Source organism: Scatophagus argus, chromosome 5 (assembly GCF_020382885.2).
Source record: "Scatophagus argus isolate fScaArg1 chromosome 5, fScaArg1.pri, whole genome shotgun sequence".
Taxonomy (NCBI): domain Eukaryota; kingdom Metazoa; phylum Chordata; class Actinopteri; family Scatophagidae; genus Scatophagus; species Scatophagus argus.
Window position 1 is genome coordinate 21,330,758 of NC_058497.1, and position 22,002 is coordinate 21,352,759.

A 22,002-nucleotide genomic window follows, 5' to 3' on the forward strand; every position below is an offset into this window, starting at 1 on the left:
ACTTGGGTGCTAGAGGAGAGCAAACAACAGCTTAATTATTCTGCAACCCTTATTTATTCCCTCTGCACTGAGCAGTCATTAAAAATCACTTGGCCCGCAACAGCTGAGGAAAGACAAATACAACATTAAGTCTTTATTAATCTTTGATTTATTTTACTCATGTGATTGTCATTATTTGTTTTGGGGTTTTTTTTTTTGTTTTTTTTCCTACAAGCTCAACCCAGCCTTAAAGGGGAATTCACCATGTTTTATATGAATGTCCAGTTTGTGCTGGTGTTAAATATCAATGGAAGCAATAAACCCCTCGGGGCGTGACATATTTGCAGAGAAAGATTACTTCTTCTGCTCACCGAGCTGTGCTGGCATTTCCTACAATTACCAGGATGCATTGCGCGTTGAGCTTCTGGTGCCCACACTCAGGTTACAGAATATGACCACTCTAGGCTATAGCTATCAGTTTGTTGGGAGAAATCTAACATTCGGTGACCAATATATTAAATAGCCAGATCCCCCACTGGCCAGATCGTATTACAGCCTCTCTCTGCTGCACTTCCTCAGCCAAATGAATATCCCAAGTCGACCTAAAAACTATAAAATATATCCTCATCCAAAACATCCTCTGCATTCATATTGGAAATGTGACTAGTGCAGTACAGATCAGGACAACAATGTCACTGTGCATGTTAGAGCAACAGATTTTGCAGCAGGAGGCCTCTGCTTTCTCTGTGAATATAGCACGCACTGAGGAATTTATTGCTTCAATTTACAGCTTTTACATTCAACACTAATAGGATATCCACATCCATAAAATATGGACAAATTTCCCTTTAATACTTGTTGCCAAAAGATCTTGCAATTTAATCGGCATACACACTGTGTGTGTAAGCCAAACTACCAAGCCAACCCCTGACTGCTTCTCAAGTAACTGCCATAGCTTCAATAGTTATCCAGAGTTCACTTGAGTTTTGAGCGTAGATCAAGAAAGCTGCACTGTTTACTTTTCAAAAGCCAAATCTTCCACTCAGCACCTCCTGCAAATTGAATTTAAATAAGCAGGGTCTCTTACTGATGTGATACCTAAATGATATTGGATTTTTAGTTGAATAAAAGCAATACTCAGCCGTCGTCAATTCCAAAAACATCTCTTGTCTTCCAGTGAAAAGGATAATAAAGCAGTAAAGACAGGAAAGGTTTCTCCTTCAATGGTGAGACATTTGGGCCATTGTTGCTGTCTGACAGTCACTGCTCCAATAGTGCACACATATTTTTAGTCCTTAGGCTAACATGTTGTGTATCAAAAATGTTTCATTGATGTCTGATCTTAGTGATGTTCCTGTTTTTATGGAATTTTTTATCACTAGATTGTCAACCCAACTAAACAGGAGAATTTGGAGGATCTTCTCGTTTTGACACAGGAATTGCAATAATAATCTAAAATTATCGACTTTGTCTCCGAGTTCTGTGAGTTCAGCAAACTTTAAGCAGACATTTTACGGGTCTGATTACAAAATCCCTCCAGTCCTTCCCTCTGTAATGTCACCAAAATATCTTTTTTAAGGCTGAGCTGCCACTGAAACACATGTTAACAATAATAAATACTGTATGATTGCATGTTTCCTATGTAATGAATTCATTCCAGATACAAATTGTGATAGAAACTATGTGGAAAAAAAATTACAGATTCCCAGACTCTTAAATAATAACACCAGGTTCATAGCCCTGTATAACATTATCTAGTTATCCTGGCTTATGTGAGGCTCAAACTGAACCAGGGCACTGCTGAGTAGTGAAATCCTCTCTAAGATCCCACAGATGAATATGAGAGAAGGAGGAGGCTAACCCCTCCTCTTTGTCCCAGTGCCAGCAGGCAGCCAAACACTCCATGTCTGTCAGATGAACCCTGCACTGCCCAATCAAAAGAGCAAGGGAAGGACTAAAGTACAACGAGAATGTATTCCCCCGAGAGAACTGATAATGACCTTGTACAAAACAAAAAAATGCTGAAATTTGCTGTTTGTGATACATTTATGATGTGTTAGCTTGTTTGAAATTATAAACCAAACTCTGGAGGTGACTTTGAGCAGTAAGTGCTTGGATTTTGGAATATTTTTTATTTTGTATCAATGTTTCTTTTTTTCTTTTACCAGCAGGGGAGCTCCTCACTCCCAACCTTTGGATAATGTTTTTACCAGGATGAACTGTCTGTGTTTGACCTGTATCTAATCTCGGGCATGAACAGCCTTAATGAGAGATCTGGGACTAGATCCTTGTCAACAACAGTGCTCCTCCTGCCAGCCGTTGGGTCAGTGCCTGCTGCTGCTGCTGCTGCTGCTGCCAAAGGGGAGGCGCCTGCACTCAAGGGCCCAGGCGGTTGTGGTTACTGAACCTATGATTAGTTGTGCTCCCCCACAAACACTGGACATGCTGTCTGTGCTTGCACTCGCATTAAATGACCGTTTTGTATGCACACGCACACACATATTTAACCAGTTGGGTAAAATAGAAACTTAAGATGAGCATGTGAGAGGAAAGACAAGAGGAATCTGAGCCTCACAAGACATTTCTCATGTCAAGCAAGATTCAGTAGATTTGACTCTTCTTGCTGGCATGCCATAACTGTGCTATACCCCGAAGTGTGGTTTAGTAGCCACAACCATTTTGTTCTGCCTTAATTTAGCCTTTCTGTATCCATTTTAGTCCCCATTTACGAGACTGATCTCTTGAGTGGTGACATGTTTATAAAAGAGTAAAACCAACACAGAATTTCTGAACGTGTAATATCAGATAAAAGTGAAAGGACGACGGGGTGTTATTGCACTTTTTACACAGCCAAGTTTTTTTTTTTTTTAATTTAAAGGTCCACAAATCCTCTCTCAATTTAAACCAGATATAGGTGACTTCAGAGGAAAATATACAAACAATGCTGGAAAATTTAATTACTTACATTAAATATTTAGCTGTTTTTTGCTTGTTTTGAATTAATTATTGTCTCCTGCAGCCATATTAAATAGTCTGTAGTGTGGTATATATTTCGCCGGGCCTTTACATGCGAACGTTATAAGTTACATGCTGAAAGATAAATGCATTCTTTAAAAACGGTGGAAAAACTGATTGTTACTTCAGTGACTCAAATGAACAATAAGGCACTGTGCCTCAGATTCTCAACTTACAGCAGGTTAGAATGACTGCAGCTGAATGTGTGTATATGTGTGTGTATCTACCATAAGTCAACATGCTGGCTAGTGAATAATGGCGCTCAGGTGTGCAAGTAACCCACTTCTACTTGTATTTCTTTCATAATGTAGGATATAAAAGCATTCGGCCAGAAATGCCGCAGTCCAGCGGATGGATTGTGGTTAATAATATACCCATCTTCTCAGCAGTTCTCCCAAACTCCCACCACACCGAAATGAGACTTTTCATCACTTCATTAAATTGGCCTGTCATTTGACAAATATTTGCATTTTCATTCAAAGTAAGACCCAACGGCCGGATATTCCAAGCCTTAGCCTATATACACCACTCATCCTGTGTAACTTGCCCTTAATTTCATTATTCTCCTGTAAACATTTTAATGCCATATAGCCTAATTATGGAAGGATCCCTGAGGGGATTACTGCCTAATCCTCTTCCTCCCCATGAGCAATGGATGCTGTGGCTTAATGCTTCAGGCATTGTGTCTTTTTGTCTGCGTAGCCCTTAAGGACCGCAGTACAATGCATCAGCCCCAAAATGTTCATTTTAATGCGAGGTGGCGAAGTGAATGGGCTTAAAATGGAGTGAGCATAAAGACTTAACAACAACAATAATAATAGCAGTAATAATTTTATGTACAGAAGTTCACTTCTTGTTGTGCAATGTGGTATTTTTCACTTTTTCAATTTTGTCTTCTTTTAAACGTTATCTAAAATACAATAAAACCGGCTGAGGTGAAGTTATTTATTCTTCATATGAGTCTTGTAAGCAACGTGTCGCGCCTGGGCTGATAGCATCAGCAGATAGGATCACCGTTAATGGACCCGAGCAAAGCTGAGGGGGAAAAAAACATTCAGAGAGGGCGGTTTGACTGTGCAGCCTGCAAGAACGATGAAGGGGCGCTCTGGGAGTTGAGACCGAAATCCACTTGTATTCCTGTAACACTATCGGCCATAATTGGCTGAGGAACGCAGATTAAGATTGATGAGACATTAAAGTGGCTCTTTGGACTTTAAGGGATCGATAAATATCCCGATTTCGAGAGCTTTCGTTTGAGAGCAGACAAATCACTGTAACGGTGCTCCACAGCGACACTGATCTGAGAACATGGAGGATGAAGCAGAAGGAAGAGAGGGAGGGAGGAGACTGAAATAAAGATGTGATCACTATCAGCTGGCAGGGTCACAAACCCACCTTAAAAAACTTGGGGAATTATTTGGATTTGAGAACAGGGTCGTGCTTTTATTGTCTTCCTACCTTAACGAATAGCTTTTTTTCTTAATGGTTGTAGTTGTTTTGCGTTATGATCAGACCAGATCATCATGAAACCCTTTTTTTTCTTGGTCAGTGCATCACTGGTTTCCAAACAGGTACAAATGTTTTAATGACACAGTTATCTATTTATAGGACTGCCTGATAAATTCGCTCCATTGCGCGCATGTATAACTGAGGCCTAAAGACAAAAATGGCGTTCAGACCTGTTTTGTTGACTCATAAATAAGAAAAGCCATAAAAAGATTTTAACGGAGCTGGCAGAAAGCATAATATTTGACTGAATTGCAATAGTTAATTTGAAGAACCTTAATGCGTAAAAGGTGTAGCCAGTACGCACGTAGCGTAAGGTTTGGCGCAAACAGGCCGCTGGCGCGATGTTGTCCCCCTGTAATCGCATTGATCAGTTTTACAGAATGAACCTCACCGTCGCTTTAGTTAACACAATCACCATCATCTTTTTGTATGTTGCCGCCCCCTGTGCCCTCTGCAGGCCCAGTGGTCCTGAGCAGCCCGGCCCAGCTTGTCGCCCCTGCCCTGGTGGCCCGGGGGACTCTTTCCATCACCACCACTGAAATCTACTTCGAGGTGGACGAGGATGACCCCGCCTTCAAAAGGGTCGACTCGAAGGTAAGTAACACAAGCAAGCAAGTGCCCGAGTTTGATGCGGCCAGTTTGTTTTCCGACATCTTTTCCCCCCATTGGAACTGGCCGACAGCTATTAAACATTCACTGTGTTTTAAATTATTGTTGTAATAGAAAAAACACGCGGATTTGCGCAGGTGATTTTTGGGTTGCGATGCACTTCTGGCCACGTTTTGCTGTTTTGTATAATGACGTTTTGTGTTCAGAACTTTGTCGTTAATCACGGTGGATGAGTGTATGTGTGCGTGTGTGTGTGTGTCAGTTTGCTGCATTATTTGTGCATTTTTTTTAAAAAAATCATCTATTGATCGTTGAGGCCTACTCGTCGTGCAGGCTCAACCGTCACTGATGACAGTTCACCCACCAAGTTATGCCGAGTTAACTGGTTATCCACCAAATGTTAAAAGAAATTACACACACATTTCTTGCACGGTGGGTTTTAAAAAAAAAAATCCAAAGTGGTCGACAGGGTCGTAGATCTGGTGTTCTGTATGGAACTGACTCTTATTTCCCTTCCTTTTCCTTTTTTAAAGTGTCAAACTCATCTACAGAATACAAACCCTAAGAGACCCCGAAATTAAAAATTTAATTATATTGTAATTGACTGGCATTAGGCCTACTTCACTACTGTTAAAAACACATTTAATAAAACCATAGGGGGACACAAATATAAAACAACTCGTTTTATTAGCTCTTTAAATTAGATCAGAGACAGAAATTAAAAAAATCAGATCACAGATGTTATAATCCAGTGTATTTCAAGTGCATTTTTTTCAATTAAACTGTAATATATATACTATATATATGTTATCATTTTCATTTTTTTTATCATGTAGGCCTAAGCATGGTAGAGAAAAACAACAACCAAAAAATGTTCGAGTACTTTAAATAATAATTCAAGTAAATTGATGGAATGTTTTCAATGTAACAAATGTCTTACGCCTACCATCAAAATGTAAACTTTCAAAAAATATGACAATGTCCATTGAAACAGATGAATCAGACTACCACTGATGCAAGTATAAATTAATATCGTTTCTACCAGATAAAGAAAATTTTCAGAAGTAGATTTTAACAGGTGGATCCTATTTACGTGTCACAGAACAACATTCACAATTTCAGACCACTCGAATCACAATCTATGAATGTATTTACAGTATAAAATGTACAGATGTGTGTTTTTATTTTTATTTTTTCCAGTGGTTTTTCACGGGGCTTTATTTTAAAGCATTTAAGAAAATGTAGGATTTAGGCAACCGTGTGGCACGGAGAGAAAAGAAGCCATTGTCGAGGTGGACTCCTGGATTAATGGTAGCCAATAATTTAAATTTGCTCCTAAATATTGACACCGCCAAAAGGTGCACGGGCATAATGGCAAACTAGACCGTCTGTCGTAAAAATCGTCTTGAAATAGCCTGGGCCAAAACATATTCAAAAACAGAGGACAGTCACATTTCACAAGACTTCGCAAATTGATTGGCGTTATTGTTTTTTTTTTTCTGTCCGTTTGTGAGCTCGTTAGGCCTCTTTACCACAGATTTTTAAGACGAGGTGAACTAACATATTTTACCTCAGAGTTTCTCCAAGCTTTTGGGGTTGGTCAGTATTTCTCTTGCCAGTCGCCAAGTCTGTTTGGCCGCGTTCTCTAGAGCAGAGTGAGGTTTTCCTTGAAATAGGTCTAAATTAGGCAGGAAATAATGCGGGCACCTTCTGCACTGCAAACATGAAATAAGCTGCAATAGTATCCCGTTCAGACGGTCGCCGAGGCAGTTCTCATCCCAGTCCGACTCCCTGGGATGCTTCTCACACTCGTAGGAAACCAAAGTTTTCATGTGGTAGTTGTTCAGGGGTTGTCCGGGTAGTTCGAGGTGACGGTCGCGTAAGGCTTTGAGGACTGACAAACATTTCTTCCTGCATCCACCCAGGAGCAGCCGGTTCTCGGCCTCGGCGAACTGCAAGACCCAGGCGTCGCTCTCTGCCGAGCTCTGCTTGCCGTTCAGGGAGTAGCACTCTTTGGATAAAAGATTGAAACCTTCCGCTTTGACTTCTGCCACTCGGTTCGGTCCCGGCCAGGGGATGTGAGGGAGAGGCCAGTGCGCGGCGCTTCGTGGCCAGATCCCAGTGCACTTGAACGCCGGCGTAATTTGCACCACATATCTGTCTCTAATGCGCAACTTCACCTCACTTGTGTCAGCGACCATTTTGACAACATCTCTGTAGCTGCATTTATCCACTGCCTGCGCCACCAGCGTCTGAAATCTCGATCGGATTTTGCGCGCCGAGAGGTAACCGGAGGCTGTGATGAATTCAACCCACAGAGACATGCTTCTCTTGCGGCCGTCGCTGAGCTTCAGCACGGCACAGCCCGGGAGTGATCCGTCATCCACAAAGTTGAATACTCCCATCTGATTCAGATAGAGTACAACCTCGAACTCAGTGGGTGAAATGACCTCCAGTCCCTCGAAACGATTATCCATCTCACTGAGAGAGCTGATGAAGCGAGGTTCCTGCACCTCGACCTCCTTCAGGACATCCGATACCACCTTGCACACCTCCCGTATGGTCTTGGAGATGGCGGCTTTTCGAGACTGGCATTTCTCGTTGTAGTATTTGTTGAGGTGATACACCAGTTTTGCCTGGGCGGCTATCATATTAGGGCAGAGATCCGGGTTATACACCGGAGTCTCGCAATAAGCCGAGGGATCCAACGCGGCTGTTTGTACGGGAGCCAATTTTAGAGAAGAAAGAAAGCTATTTAAAAAGAAAAAAAATTGTCTATGTGTAAGACAACTATTCAAAACTGTGCTCAGAGCACATGCGTAATAATCATATCACAACATTCACAGCTGCTGTAGAGTAAACTGCATTGAAGTACTCGAAGCAAGTCCTCGAATTTTTCAGGATGGGCCTGATTAAAAGTCCATTTCAACGTTGTGAGGTTCAGTAGCTGATAAAAAAAGCCTTTTGGTTTTTCTCTGATCACTGTGCCTGTTAGGAGTCCGCGTAATTGCGCAGAGTGGAGTGTGCCCTCCTGATGCAGACGCCCGGTGTTGCTGTGTTTTACAACAGGGAGACGCACACACACACACTCATTATTATAAGGGAGGAGTTGAAACCAAGACGTCCAATCGCTATGTGGTGCGTCACCGCTTCCCAGTTTATCGAAAACAAATTCATCCCCGGGTGTTATATACAAGTTAAAAGTGCAGGTAGTAGTAGTATATCGAGGAGCGGAAGTACACCTACGTATTTGGAGAGAAGAATAAAACAGCATTTTCAACGCGTTACGGTCCTCTTTTTTGTGGACTCTGCTGCTTTTTAAGTCAGCTATACTGAATCATATATGAAACAGTAGGTGGATTTAGAATTGTTAAAGTTGGCTGTTTCTGTCTCGGGATAGTAAAAACATTTAAATTTGCCACATTATTATTTATTTTTTTCCTTTTCTTCGGTGGGCCGGATCTAATTTCCTCTACAAAAGGCACATCCGTTGAAGTGAAATCAAAGTCATTATTTTGTTCTGTTTTATTTTATTTTATTTTTTTGGCGCAAAATGTAATTCTAATTTATAAATGGAGTTTACCTTATTTTCTGTCTTTTGAAGCCACATATGAATAAAAAATAATCACGAATTTTTGTAGTAATTAGATTTTTTCCGCGATATTAAACTTGATTTAACAGTTCCGTGAGGTACAAGGCTTGTTTCTAAAAGATGGAAAAAAAGTTAATGTGCTATTTTTATTTAGCTCCCTCCCCTATTTAGCTATGTTACATTTTAATTGTGGCAGTGATCCATAAAAGAGTTGATATCTCGAGCTTGTGACGAGTATTTGTTTTTCTCTTTTACTGTGCGGGAACAGCCTGAAATGTCTTGTGCCACTAATCCACACGCCAGGATTTTTCAGTCATTTCATTAACTATTTATTCACTGTTAAAAAATAAGAGACTACATTTCTTCCTTACATTGCTCAAAAATTAAAAACATATTAATCTACTAAACGTTTTAATGTGTTCATTTGTCGAACGAAAGAAGAATGTGTAAACAAAAATGAATGTATCTTTTTGTGCTTTTAGAATTGTTATTATTATATATTGGAAATGCTTGTGCTGTTGAAATTATTTTTTTGTTTTCAGAAGTGTCAGCAATCAAAATTCATTATGAATTTGTAGAGAATAATATACATGGGCATTGTGGTGATGATAAATATATATATTTTCTTCCACAACAAAATAATGACAACAACACGATAAGAGCATAAATACGCAATTTGAGTATTTATGAAAAGTAAATAAAAAAAGAAACAACAACAAAAAACAGGGATGGCTAATAATTCTAACAATCGTGGTTGACGGTTTTCTGTAAAGTGCCATAGTGTATAGTGTGTCGTTTTGGGTGTAGCTGTGTTGGTCTGATCCACAATAAAGAGATCTCACATCCACACTAAACCCTCTCTGGCTCTCATCATTGCACTGGCACTCCATCTCAGCAGGTACAGTGCATCCTTTGAAGAGGACTTCAAAACGATAATGCTGCACGGATCAGATAAGGAAGACAAAGGCATTTACACTCATCTCTGCTCTAGTCAGAACTGCATAAGACCAGACATTATGAGGGCAAAGCGCCGTGCGTCAGGACTGACTCATGGATGCAGCTGAGCAGGAGGTGGCGTATGCAGGAAGGACCCTGATAGATAGGTGACTCCCATTATCATCACAGCCTGTCATAGACACACTGTCGAGTAGCTTCCTGGCAAGCCCCAGTGATAATTTCACACTGTTACCAGGCAGAAATTGTTGAGATGGAGGAGCATCTTTTTGTTTATCTGATTGTGGGACACAATAGATGTGTGTATAAAGGTTAACTCTGAAATTAAATACTAAGAAAAGGTGCGTTTTGTCACATTTAGGTCTGATTAAATTTCAGAAACAAAATTTTACATTCTTACTCACATATTTCTGAAGGATGTGGAGGACATTATGGAATGTTTTCATGTGGTGAGAGGTAGCTAACCCTCTTCCCCTCTCAAGCTTTGTCTTTTCTCTCACTCTCTCCCACTGTCTGTGGCCCAGCAGGTACTTGACTTTTATTGAAACCAGACTAGACTGCCTTTTCAGGCTATCTCGCTCCAAGTCGGATACTTCAGAATCCAGTTGCACCTCCTGAGCTTGCGCGCTAGCCTTTGGTCGTCCGTATGCGTGATAGAAGGGGGGATTTTCATTGAGATTATCACCTCTTAATCTAAAGCATGTGGCTCCACGGATCTCACAGTAACTCAACCTGCTTTGCAGTCCCAAGACTCCAGCAGTTGTCAGGTCTAGCCTAAGACAATCCGATCTTCTTTGCCATATCTTTACTATTACAACATTGCAAGCTTTGTTGCTTTATTCGCCATCCTGCAGCCCGCTAGGCTATTGGAGGCCCACCAGCGTGATATATGGGGCCGTGATTCCAGTAGAGGCCTGTTTCTGACCCAGCAAAACGCATGTACGATTGTGTAAATCAATACAATGACTTCTACTTCCCCTAATTTTGCATGAGCATGTGACCCTGTTTTGAAGGCCTCTTTGTTTCCAGGGCATGCCTCTACACTTATTCATTTTTTCTCCTCCATTTTTCTTTTTCCTTTCTTCTGGTAAGACTGATCGTCCTGTTAACATGGCCGGGCATAAGGTCAGTGGTGCTTGTCTGATGTCTGAAATTGCCCTTTGATGACACCACTCATGCTTTGAGTGACTTGAAATGATTCTACCAATTGTAGCCAAAGTCATTAAATGTATGTTACTTTATTTTAGTTTTATATTCTTGAGGATTAATATATTTTAAATTTGTATATAAATTCATATAAATTTTATAGAAATATTTGTATATGTTGCCTTTGGGTTTCAATTTTCTGTGTTACTTTATCACTGTTAACAACACAGTGGTGTTATCTAAGCATAGCATTTAGCCGATTTTAAGATGGATTAAGATCTCCATGACTGGCAATATACTGGATGACATTTTATTTTTTGAATAATCCTATTACACAAGAACAAATAAGGTCTTCCATATGCGTTTTCATTAATTTTCTGTGATCTTTTACTTTTGAGAAAGTGAATCTCAAACCATATCCCATACAAAGGCAGTTAACCAGCTAGCTCCCAAGCTAATATGCAGATTAGTCAAAGTGAACTTAATAGGATGACATATTTCTGTACAAATGAGATTAAAAGCGGTGACACTTCAGAGAAGTCACATCACCACTGGCTCTCAAACTGTGAGAAATAATATACTTCAATCTCATGGGATAGCCACTCATGTTGACACATTTTCTATAATTTTATTTGTCACGAAATGAAATTGTCATTGGGATTTTTAATAATGGAACATTATTATTCCAGGCAATATGGTGTCTCTGTAGGAGGCCAGTTAATTTTTGGGCCCAGAGCTACACTGTGGACCCCCTTTGGATTGTTTCCATTCATTTGTTTTATTCTCTGCTGTGTATTAGCAGCCTTCCTTTGGAGAAGTCAGGAGGCTGGACCACATAGCCAGAGGCTCTCAGAGACCCTCTAGTGATTGACTCAACAGGCTCTGTTAAATATAAACCCTATCCATAAGATATACACACACACACACACACACACATCAAAGCTATCAGTGTGATGAAAATTTTGAGAAAACGTGACAGGTGAAGAAAAGTGTAAATTATGAAACTTAATTGATTGTCTCAGCATTCATTTGGCCCTTCACCCCTCCCCTCTGCAATATGGTACGCTTGTCAACCTTCTTGATAAATTACATGCATGTATTTGCATGAATTTAGAATGAATACAATTCAGTTTTGGTTTTGTTTGCCAAAATACTGATCCAGAAAATATCTAATTTGCTTTACTAAAGGGAAACATTGCTTTATATTGTGTTCGGTGCACTTTTTTCCTGCACAGGTTATGCAGTTGGCAGCTGAGTGCAGTGAAAGTGCTGGTGCAGTGCTTTCCACTCGTTTTATTAGCACACAGCTTAGCATTGTATTTTGCTGTACATGACAGGGTGTAACACTGGATGTGTTGGCGACTTGAGCAGGATTGTTGCTAGTTTTCCCCAGTTGTTTTGTGCAAGTTTTTAGGGTGTTGATTGTTCAAAAAGAAGTGACTTTATATACACGCAGTTTTATTTCATTTTTTTACTTATTCATCAAAGAAAACTATATAAAATGTTGTAAAAGGCAACCATTCAGCAGCAACAGCAGTGTGATTAATCTTAATGTCTCATAGATGTCTACCATTTAAAGGTGGGAGCTGTAATCATCCGCCCACTGACCCCACGATGCTCATCTACAGTCCTCTCCGAAGCCCTTGTGTCTTATAAGTAATTTCAAATTTCGGATCAACTGAACGCTATTGTCTCCCATGTGACATGTAATCTAAGAGTGGGAGTTAAATCACACAAAACAAAGAGAATGGAAGAGTTGGTGGCATATTGTAGGTTTGAGCATGTTGGTAATCAAACGCTGCTGTGTGGCCTGTGATAAAATTAGGCAATGTTGCCTAAATAAGGGATGAAGGGTTCATAATTGCCAGTCCTGGAGATCTGAGGTGCCGGGTGCCAACTGTCAGAGCAGGGCTAATGATGACAAATGTCTCTCTATGCAGATTGCTGCAGCAGCAGCACGGGTGTGCAGCTGAGAAAGAAGAAGAAAAGAAAAATGCAGAGGGCCTAATAAGAGAAAGCTTGTGTGCACATATTTAATGACCTACATGAAAACAAACTTCACTAACTGATGGGCTGCCTTTGAAAGTACTCAGGCTTGATGCTTTTTAAAGCTGCAGTAAAATGAAGGAGTCCCCTCTTATACCTGTGACTGATATTAATAGCCTGTATGATTATGAAGAAGCATTGCTGCTTTAAGCAATACAATGCACACACAAAAAAATATAAGCTACAACTAACTTACATTTGCTCGCAAGCTTGTTAAGATGATTTTAAAGATCTGTCATGTTGGACACATATCGAAGCAGTCCATCAGATCAAGGGGAGAGGACATGAACTGTCAAGAATCAATCAACATTGTGTTTGTGCTTAGTTTTCCTTAGTTGATGCTTTCATCATTATTGTGCAAGATGGCAAAGTGTTGTAAAAAGAGAAATGGCCTGTCTCTCTGTGGCTCATGCAAAATAACAGGCTGTTCCTGGTTAACATAGCTAAACTGTTGTTGGTTAAACGTGGCTTTTGTGAAAAAAAAGAAGTTTTTGTGTCTTAAAAGTGTGCTTGATTTTAACCACCTTTTGTAGCAGAGAGCCATAAATCTGATTTCACTTACTGTGACGTAAGGCTCACGCTAATAAAAGAGCAAACCCAGAGTGTTGCATGGCCAGATTTCCCCAATTTGTTGCATGAATGGCTTTTGAAAGGGGTCCCTTTTTGTACAAAGGGAGCCTCGTCTTTGTTTGGTTTCGCCCCATCTGTGTCATCTGGTGGTCTGTGCAAGAGGGTGGTGTCTTGGGGTGCTCCCCAGCGGCGATGCCAGTTGTTTTATGGACTCGGTGGAGTGGTGCTGGGAGTTCATAAGTTGGCTGGCCCATTGTGTGCTGAGCCCAGCTGACACGTGTGAATTGACTCCAGCATATTGACAGATCATTTCCATTAATGAATCGGAGGAGTCTGCCTTGTTTCACCCTGTGATTTATGCCCTTGCTTCATCATCCTCTGAGCTCAGGGTTAACTAACAAACCCCTGAATGACTCATCCACAGTTTGCTGGGTGAAGGGAGTTTGCTTTGTTCAGTAGTTGTGTGGATTGAAATGATTCAAGCATTTTTTTTTAATTTTAAGTGAATTTATGTAAGTAGCCCAAAATAACAGTTTTGTCTTAGAGGGTTTTTATATCTGATTTCCAAATCTAACATAATAGCATTCTGTTCAAAGTATAAATCACTGTCATCTAGAAATGTTCTTTTAATGCAATTCTGCATTAAAAAACATTAAAAGTTCCCATGAATAAAAACTGGATGATGTGCATTTGATTATCAAGAAGCCACTCCAGACAATTAAGTTTATCAAAGAACTGTTTTCTGCTGGAGATGGGTGGCCTGCTTCTTGATTTGATATTGAGCTGCTTTTGTTTCTAACCGCTGGTTTCTCATCAGCTGGGCCCTGATCCTCCATGGCGACTATCCAGGTTGTTCAAAGCAACAGCCACACACTGCTGATGGCGTTGGCCTCAGCCTGCCCTGTCACCCCCACCACTGCTGCCACATGGAAGGCACATTTGCTCGCCACCATTTTATGCCGCTGTCACCCTCCCTTCACGAGTGAGGGGAAAAGAGGGGAGGTGAAAAGGAGAGGAGGGAAAGCGGGAGGCTCACCCTGAGCGGATGCTAGACAAAGATGGCAGCAGAGACATTTTGTCTACTTTCATTAGTTCTGGTGGTGGTGAGCTGTGCTGAATATTAGCCGGTTACGGGCAAAGCCACACATTGTGGGGCACAGACGGAGAGCATGTCACAATCAAATCTACCCCACCTCATTTCCATCTTCCTCACTGAAAAAGTGGGACATATGGGGCAGGATGCCAATTGCTTATTTTATATGGTAATTAACATCCCTCAAACCGTGTTATGCGGTAGGTGTGTCTGAACCGTGACAAAGTTTGTCTCACAAATTTACATATATATTCCCAGTAAAGTATTTTAAGATCCCAGCACAAAGGCTCATGTGCTATATGTCATTAGGAAATGAATGAACTTTGGTGGCCCTCACTCATAGTTTCACTGTAATAGTTCTGTTGTGATGGCGTCACATTCAGCCAAACTCGGAACCATCCAAAATCAGTGCTGTCATTTCCTTGAGTATGTGATATCTGGGATCTGATGGCTTAAATCGTGACTCAACCTGGAGCCATCCACACCCTGTATGGATCTGTCTGTGTGTGTGTGTGTGTGTGTGTGAAGATGAGGCCTGTGCGCTAATGCATGTAAGTGAAGGACAGTTTGATGTGCAATGCTATTTTGATGAATTTGATTATTAGATTGCTGTTGTTTGTGATCAGCGTGACCTAATTGCCAAAACATCTTTTATTGGGGGGGATTTCTGCCAAAACACAGATGTTTCTGATTCTTTTGTTTGTCTAAATAACAACATTGACACAGTGAGTCCCTGATTGGTGCTAAGCCGGGTGTGTGTGTAGAGATGTTTCTGAATGTTGTTTTGTCCTGCTGGGCTTTCATCTGTTGGACTCATTATGCTAGTCATCTCACTGGGTGCAAGTAGAGACGCTCAGGAGACGGGCTCGTCATGAAAGAGTCATGATGGATGAAGAAGTGCTGATGTGCTGGTTCCTGCCTTCAGGCTTTCACCTGCTCAGAAACAGCCTCAAGGCAAAAAAACATGCAGGCCACTCCAGCCAGCCGGTGAAAGACTGAAGAACTAAGGTCAGATTCTCTTAGTGTTGCTTACTGTGAACTGGAGGCTTGGTATTAATGATAAAACAAAAGTTAACAAATTACTAAGTGAATTTCCGGAATCTCTTTCTAATGATAAAAAAACAAACAAGTTAAAAAGATGGATGAAAGTACCAAAAAGGATGGATAAACTTGCATCGTTCCACCTTGTTAAATTTCAAACGATTTTATTAGAGTGTCAATTCTGTGGTCTTGGCAGGGCTTGGGAGGTGTCTGAGCAGGGAGTGCAGCAGCAGCAGGCTGAGAGCATGTCGGCTGTTGACACCATCTAACGAAGGGAGGATTAGGAGTTTACAGAGGCAGTAATATGATAGGTCAAAAAGAGGAGGCACTCCTCCGCAGCACTTGGCTCTGTAATGAATGATTGACTGGAAAAGGAGAAGCTGCCACTCGCTGGCTGAGTGCTCATCTTGACGCCTGCCGCACCGCTCCACGGCTCCCCTTGATCACGTTTCGCTGCTCCCTTCTCATCTAAGGCACCAGTCTGCAGGGAAAAGCTGCTTTTCCCTCTTATTTTTCTCCCTAATTTACACATTTAAGACATTTTTGTTTGCTTATTTGCAATTCCTTTTTTTGTCAGAGAGCCTCTCTCTATCAGTCCAACTCCCAGCCCTGAAACCAGCCCCCCCCCAACACACACACGCACACACACATGCTCACACTCCTTCACTTACAACCTTCCCTTTCTCTTCTGTTTGCCCTGAGGCAATGAACTAATTTCAGGTTTTGTAATTGTGGTGTGTTGTACACCTGTCTGCTATTAATTCTCCCCTGTCTCCCATTCTCTTTCTTAATGAGATATTATTGTAATTATTGTCATTATGCTATTTTCCGTAATGAACTTGATTGATGTTGTTGTTATGGTACTATTTATTCTCTATAATTAGTGAAAATGTGTTGAGAACTTACACAGGCACTGGTAGTCTGAGGCTGTGGTTATAAGTAAACTTAGTCTGTCATTCACTCATAAGTTGACCCCAGAGTTCCTGCTTAGTGCAGAGTTTGTCTTGGATATGGAGAAGAAAGCTGAGCAGTGTGGTCACCAGTGAATAGGGCCCTGCTTGTAGCCATTTTAAGACCATTACGACAGTGAAAGGCTACACAATGGCCAGCGCTGGGCTTTGTTTCAGCCTGTCACTTGCACCCTGTGAAAATCAAATACTACTTTGCCTTAAAAGAAAAGGTGAAAAAGGTTTTGCCTATACTCCCATTTTTGGAAAATCAGGTTGTGTTTTGAAAAGAAAAAAAAGTTTTCAGTGACTTGATTTTGAATGTTATTGTTGAAGAGGCAAACTACTGGAAGGAATGCAAAAGAAAATCTCACCTGAATGAACTATGTTAAATTTTTTTTCTTAGCTGCTCTCAATCCAATTAGGAGTTTAATAAGGGTCATGCATAGGGACTTCACGCTGCAGGTTGGTTTCTTTTGGGTGCTTTTGGGGACTAGGATGGGGCTGAAGTTGGATAGCGGTCTGACTGAAGGCTGGTGTCTTTAATGTGTAGTGAGGTGTCTTGTGCCCTGGTGAGTCATTGAAACTGTCTGGGGAGCACAGATGATCTTTTCCGTTATGCTGAAGGCGAGGTCGGAAGATAATCTGACACTGTGGTTAGATTGGTTTCTCAGGTGGTACCAATTACCTGATCTCTCACGACCCCCTTCCCCTACCCCTACCCGTTCCCCTACCCCTACCCCTACCCCTACCCCTACTCCTCACCCTCATATGCTCCTCTCTTTTGTTGCCTCATTTGCCTTGAATTAATTTATTTCTTTATTTAAACCATAATTTCACTGATCAAATTTTGCAAATTTAGCAGGTTTACTGTCTTGGAAGGCTGTAACCCTTCTTGAAAATTGGAATGCGAGTAAAAATGCAGAAGGGCTACATGGATCTTTAAAGGGGCCTTAGTTTATCTTTAATCTCTCACTGTGAGGGAGAAAGTGGGTAGGAGGGCCCTAGAAATGGACACGTCCAGCCTTTGTGGGTTTGTTCACATGCTGGGGAGCTTTGAGTGTTTGACAGCCGTTTAACTCCACACGACCTGGTTCTCAAGTGCCATCGTTTGGGCGCTCTTGAATCCTGTTAGGAACCATAATTACAATTCATGCACTCCCTGCGCTCCTTTGAGGAGGCATTGAGAGCGAAGAGGGCTGCAGAAAGCCTGAGAGAGCCCTAGCAATACTGACCCTTCATCAGTGTGGAAACTCTTTCAAAGGCTTTCACTGAACAGCTTTACCGCAAACTAAGCTACCACATAGTTTTATGTAATGGACAGATCTACCAAATGGTGAATAACTGGGTTATAGAAAGGCAAATTGTGCAAATACAAGTAAATATTTTCTTTTTGTATAGTGCAGAACTCATTTCACAAGACACATTTTATGAAATTTCCCTTCTTTTAAGTATGCAAACAACTTGTGAATTGAGGTGAGAGTGAAGTGAAGCACATTCAATGACTTTCAAAGAGAAAGAGGAGAAAGGGTGAGCATAATGCCTAATAGGTGCTTTAGTAATTTTGGAGTTTTCATAGCTTAATCCGTTCTGAAAAGCTCAGGAGAAGAAAGGCTGCAAATGGCCCTCAGTATTAATTTGATGTGACTTCTGTACAATAAGGGCTGTGGATCCCAGAAGCCCATTTTCAAGCTTACCTTCTTTCATCATCCTCAGCCCTTGGAACTTTTGCCTAAATGTTTCATGAAACCAAGGCTGTAAGCCTCTTTGGTATTCTGTCTTTATAACGCCTGGTTTAAGACTATTATTACACCATGTTCAAGGCAGAGGAGCACACACAAACAGTGAAGCTGCCTCTCCATTGTGTGAAACTCAAATTGATTTGGTACAATTGGGAGAGCACTTGTATTAAAACACACATATTCTATGGCTCATTTCCCCTCTTTCAGAGTGAAGTTTTGCAAATGCAAATGAGGGTTGGTTTCCCTCCTCCTCCTTTTTTTAAACAAATACGTATTATTTCTAGTTTTCTGAGTATATCTATTCATTTTAAAGCAGATAAAATGGTGTGTCCACTATTTGTATTAATCATGGATTTCAACACAGCATTCCTCCATTGTATGACCAAACCACACATAAAACTGCACCCCATTACTCATATTTCAGCCTGATTGCTTGCCAAGATAAAAGTAAAATTAAAATGAAATTTTGCACTGTTGTTGTCTGCACATGGAGACCCTCCTGAGTCCCCCTATCTCCTTCTCCTTGTGTAAAAAAAATAATTTTGTGAACTCTGGGACTTCTGTGAGATTCATAAAAGGCCTTATTTTGTTTTTCTTTTCTGGCAGAGAGATGAAGGCGGCAAAGTATTCGGTTTGTTGTCAAAGAATCCTGTGATGATGTTCCTCAGGAAAGTGCTGGCTGCATCTCACAGCTTTCTCTGTTGTGGATGCTTTGGAATACATTCTCTTCTATTGTAAAAAAGCAAATAGGGATATAGATACATGTTCATTGTTATATTACTTTAGATAACAAAGATTTTACCTTCGCTCATGTGTGTGTTTTCTTCACATCAAATAGAGGGAAACTAGCAAGTGACACACTGGGTAGGTCAGTGACCCTGGAGAAAACAGCTTGCATTAATGTGGTCTAATCCAATGTAATTAGTCAAATTACAGCACGCCAAGCAGCTTGTCAAGGGCTGTCGGCTTTGGCAGGCACACAAGATGGCCAGGAGTCCCACTGGACACCAGAGAGACCCCAAAAGCTCTGTAAAGCTGCCCTACTGCACTTACTTTTACTCCTTCCCGTCCATTTTATGGTGTCCTCCATCTTTCTTTCTTGACAGCAGTGCTACAGCGTTTTCACCTTTTCTGAGTTGCCTACCATACCCCCAGGCTGCTACCTTGGTTCCCTGCCTGCCTGCTAAGGTGAATCAAGATGATGTGAGGATTCAGAAAGTCAGAGCAATTATATCAGTGCTGCACTCCTCCTACGTGATGTTATGAGAGAGAGTCAGATGCACGCTAACTAGTTACTGCTAAGAACCACAGACATGGTTAAGACACTTCCTCGTGTCGTAGGATTAGCATTGGTAAAAAGATTTAAACTATATAATTACATGAGGATAAAGTACAAATTATCTAGTGCACTTAACAGCCAGATTATCATCCCCTGCAAGCCCCGTTCAGCCTCAAGGGGTGAGCCAGGATGACAAAGGCGCTCATTAGCATAAATTTACAAGTGCTCTCGCTCATAGAAGCCGATAAGAACCTGTTCCACCTTTGCTTTGGCCCTGAATGGCTTGTTGTGCTTTTGGCAATGACAGATAAGTCAGGGTAATTCCACTTTATGCCTGAAAAAATGATGCTCCAGATTCTGGCTGCATCCCGAAGGTGTCACCCATGATAATCCTCAAAGAGCGTCCGGCAGAAAGGGGGCTGTGTGTTTTCCAGATGATATACTGCAAATGACAGAAAGAATTATACGAAGGAGGACAAATCTGTAACATATTATTAAGCAATTCCCAGTGAATAACAGGGATAAAAGGATAATGGATGAGGGTGTCGTTATTACCTTAGTGCTGAGGGAAGCGCCAAAGCAAAGGTAGAGAGACAAGATTAATTGAGGACGAGTGAGGCACTCATTGCTCATCAGGCCCTCTCGTCTAACCACTTGCTCTTTCTGTCCCTCTCCTCCTCTGTCTCTCCGCCTCTCCATCCTTGTCTCGTTCTTTCTGTTCTTCTCTGTCTCGCTCTGAGCCCCTATCCCTCCCACACACCACCAAAAAAAAAAGGTTGGATTTAAAGCGATCAGCTTGGCACTCTCAGTGGCAGCCAGAGGAAGCTGGTACCCAGGCCAGGAAGATTTCAGTCATCTTAAGGCTGACAAGTCCCTGAAAAAGTCCCATTAGGAAAAGCTTGCTGAAAAGACCCCGTACCAAATGACTGTATCCCTTCTCTCAAGCTCCTTAGTGAAGGCATCCTCAAGCTGTTTATCTGGATGATGTGCTCACTAAGTGTGTTCATGTATGTGTGTGCACTTATAGGGAGGATACAAAATAATATACATTACATGGAAAAAGACTTGAATTCTGAAGTTCATTATCATTAGTAACACAGTTACAAAGGTTACGTCATATTTGCTCAAATGCCAATTTGCAGCATTTGTCAGCTTTAAAAGAAGCATGAAATATGTGCTTTGGTGTCTACGATTTTCAAGAACACAGAGATAATTGACAAAGAGAACAATAATGAGGCCAAATAATGTATTCCCAAACTGTAGGCGGTTGGTTAATAAAAGGTAAAAATCATTAAACAGCCATGATTTCAATAATGATAACCTTAAAATTTTAGCCTCAAAGTCCTTCACCACTCAAAAATATCTTTTCTTGTTCCTACAGTTGGTGTTTGAGCTTCACTGCAAAGAATAATGTATGAGTTTTACATCACAGCTAGTTTGGGAGGTCAGTTCTGGTCCAGTATGCAACTGCTGTAGTACTTCATATGCATACACTGAGAACAGACTTTGTGGTTTGAGGAGACATTTTGTAAAAAATGCAAGAAATTAACAAAATTTAAGTAGTCATAGATTCTGGAATCTTTAATGAGGTAGATGGAGTAGATGCCTTTTTAAGGATTGTAGTGTGAAATGTATACTTTTTTGGGGAAAAAAATCAAAAAACATCAGAAACATTATGGTTTGGTCTATATGTGTAAATGTTAGTTCATATCAGAAGAGGAGTTTTTTGCATGTAGTTTTAACAGTACTTATTGTCCCCACTGTATTTTTTTGCCATTCCTAGTAAAAGGGCATCCAGCTTCATGTGAAGTAAAAAAAAGACAGTAGTGTGTGTATTGAATTCAAGAAAATCTATAAAATGCTACATGTTGATCATAAGATCACGTTTAACAAATATGTATTTCCTGCTGCATTTACATATCACTCTGTGATGGTCATCAATTAAATACATTTTATTTTGTGTTATTTCTTCTAAGCCCTCTGCAGATATCATGACTCAGTGTCAAACTTTATGTATCATCGCTGCTAAAGTTTTGCTGTTTGGGGGTTTTTGTCATTGAATTTCTTGAGACTTTATATTTTAACATAGACACACAACAGATGCTTAAAGAGCCTTGACTCTTTAAGAAGAAACTGCATACTAGGAAACCGACTCCTCCCACCTGTCCCACCATGGCAGCGTTGAAGGCAGTGCTGCAGGGCCTGCTAATGTGCGTGAAATACCATCCCTGACATAAATGTTATTGACAAACTTGGCTGGACATTTGAAGCAGTGAACTGCCAGTATATTTAATACATATTCATCTCTTTTATCCCACTGGTCTTGCCAGAGCACCCAAGCTGTGTCATCTTGCCACACTCCAGCTACCACCCAAATGTATAGTGACACTGATTATGCAAATCTGTATCTTGTTTTCCCCCAATACCTGCATTAGGAGACTGCTACTTTATTGAAGTTGAGATATGGGTCTCACAGAGAG

At 40.9% G+C, this 22,002-nt stretch overlaps 2 protein-coding genes across 4 annotated transcripts in view; one reads left to right on the plus strand and one right to left on the minus strand.

Moving 5' to 3' along the window:
- Positions 1–22,002, plus strand: part of nbeab (neurobeachin b) — a 178,071-nt gene that overhangs the window by 117,092 nt on the left and 38,977 nt on the right. For 2 of the 3 annotated variants that reach the window (XM_046389619.1, XM_046389617.1), the window contains one exon: positions 4,961–5,097. In XM_046389619.1, coding sequence (XP_046245575.1) covers positions 4,961–5,097 — 137 coding nt within the window. Of the gene's footprint in view, positions 1–3,968; positions 4,566–4,960; positions 5,098–22,002 lie in introns of those variants that run through there. The other variant, XM_046389618.1, reaches the window with a different exon arrangement.
- mab21l1 (mab-21-like 1) lies at positions 5,920–8,162 on the minus strand. The gene has a single exon (XM_046389622.1). The coding sequence runs from the start codon at positions 7,761–7,763 to the stop codon at positions 6,684–6,686; it is 1,080 nt and encodes a 359-aa protein (XP_046245578.1). The 5' UTR covers positions 7,764–8,162; the 3' UTR covers positions 5,920–6,683.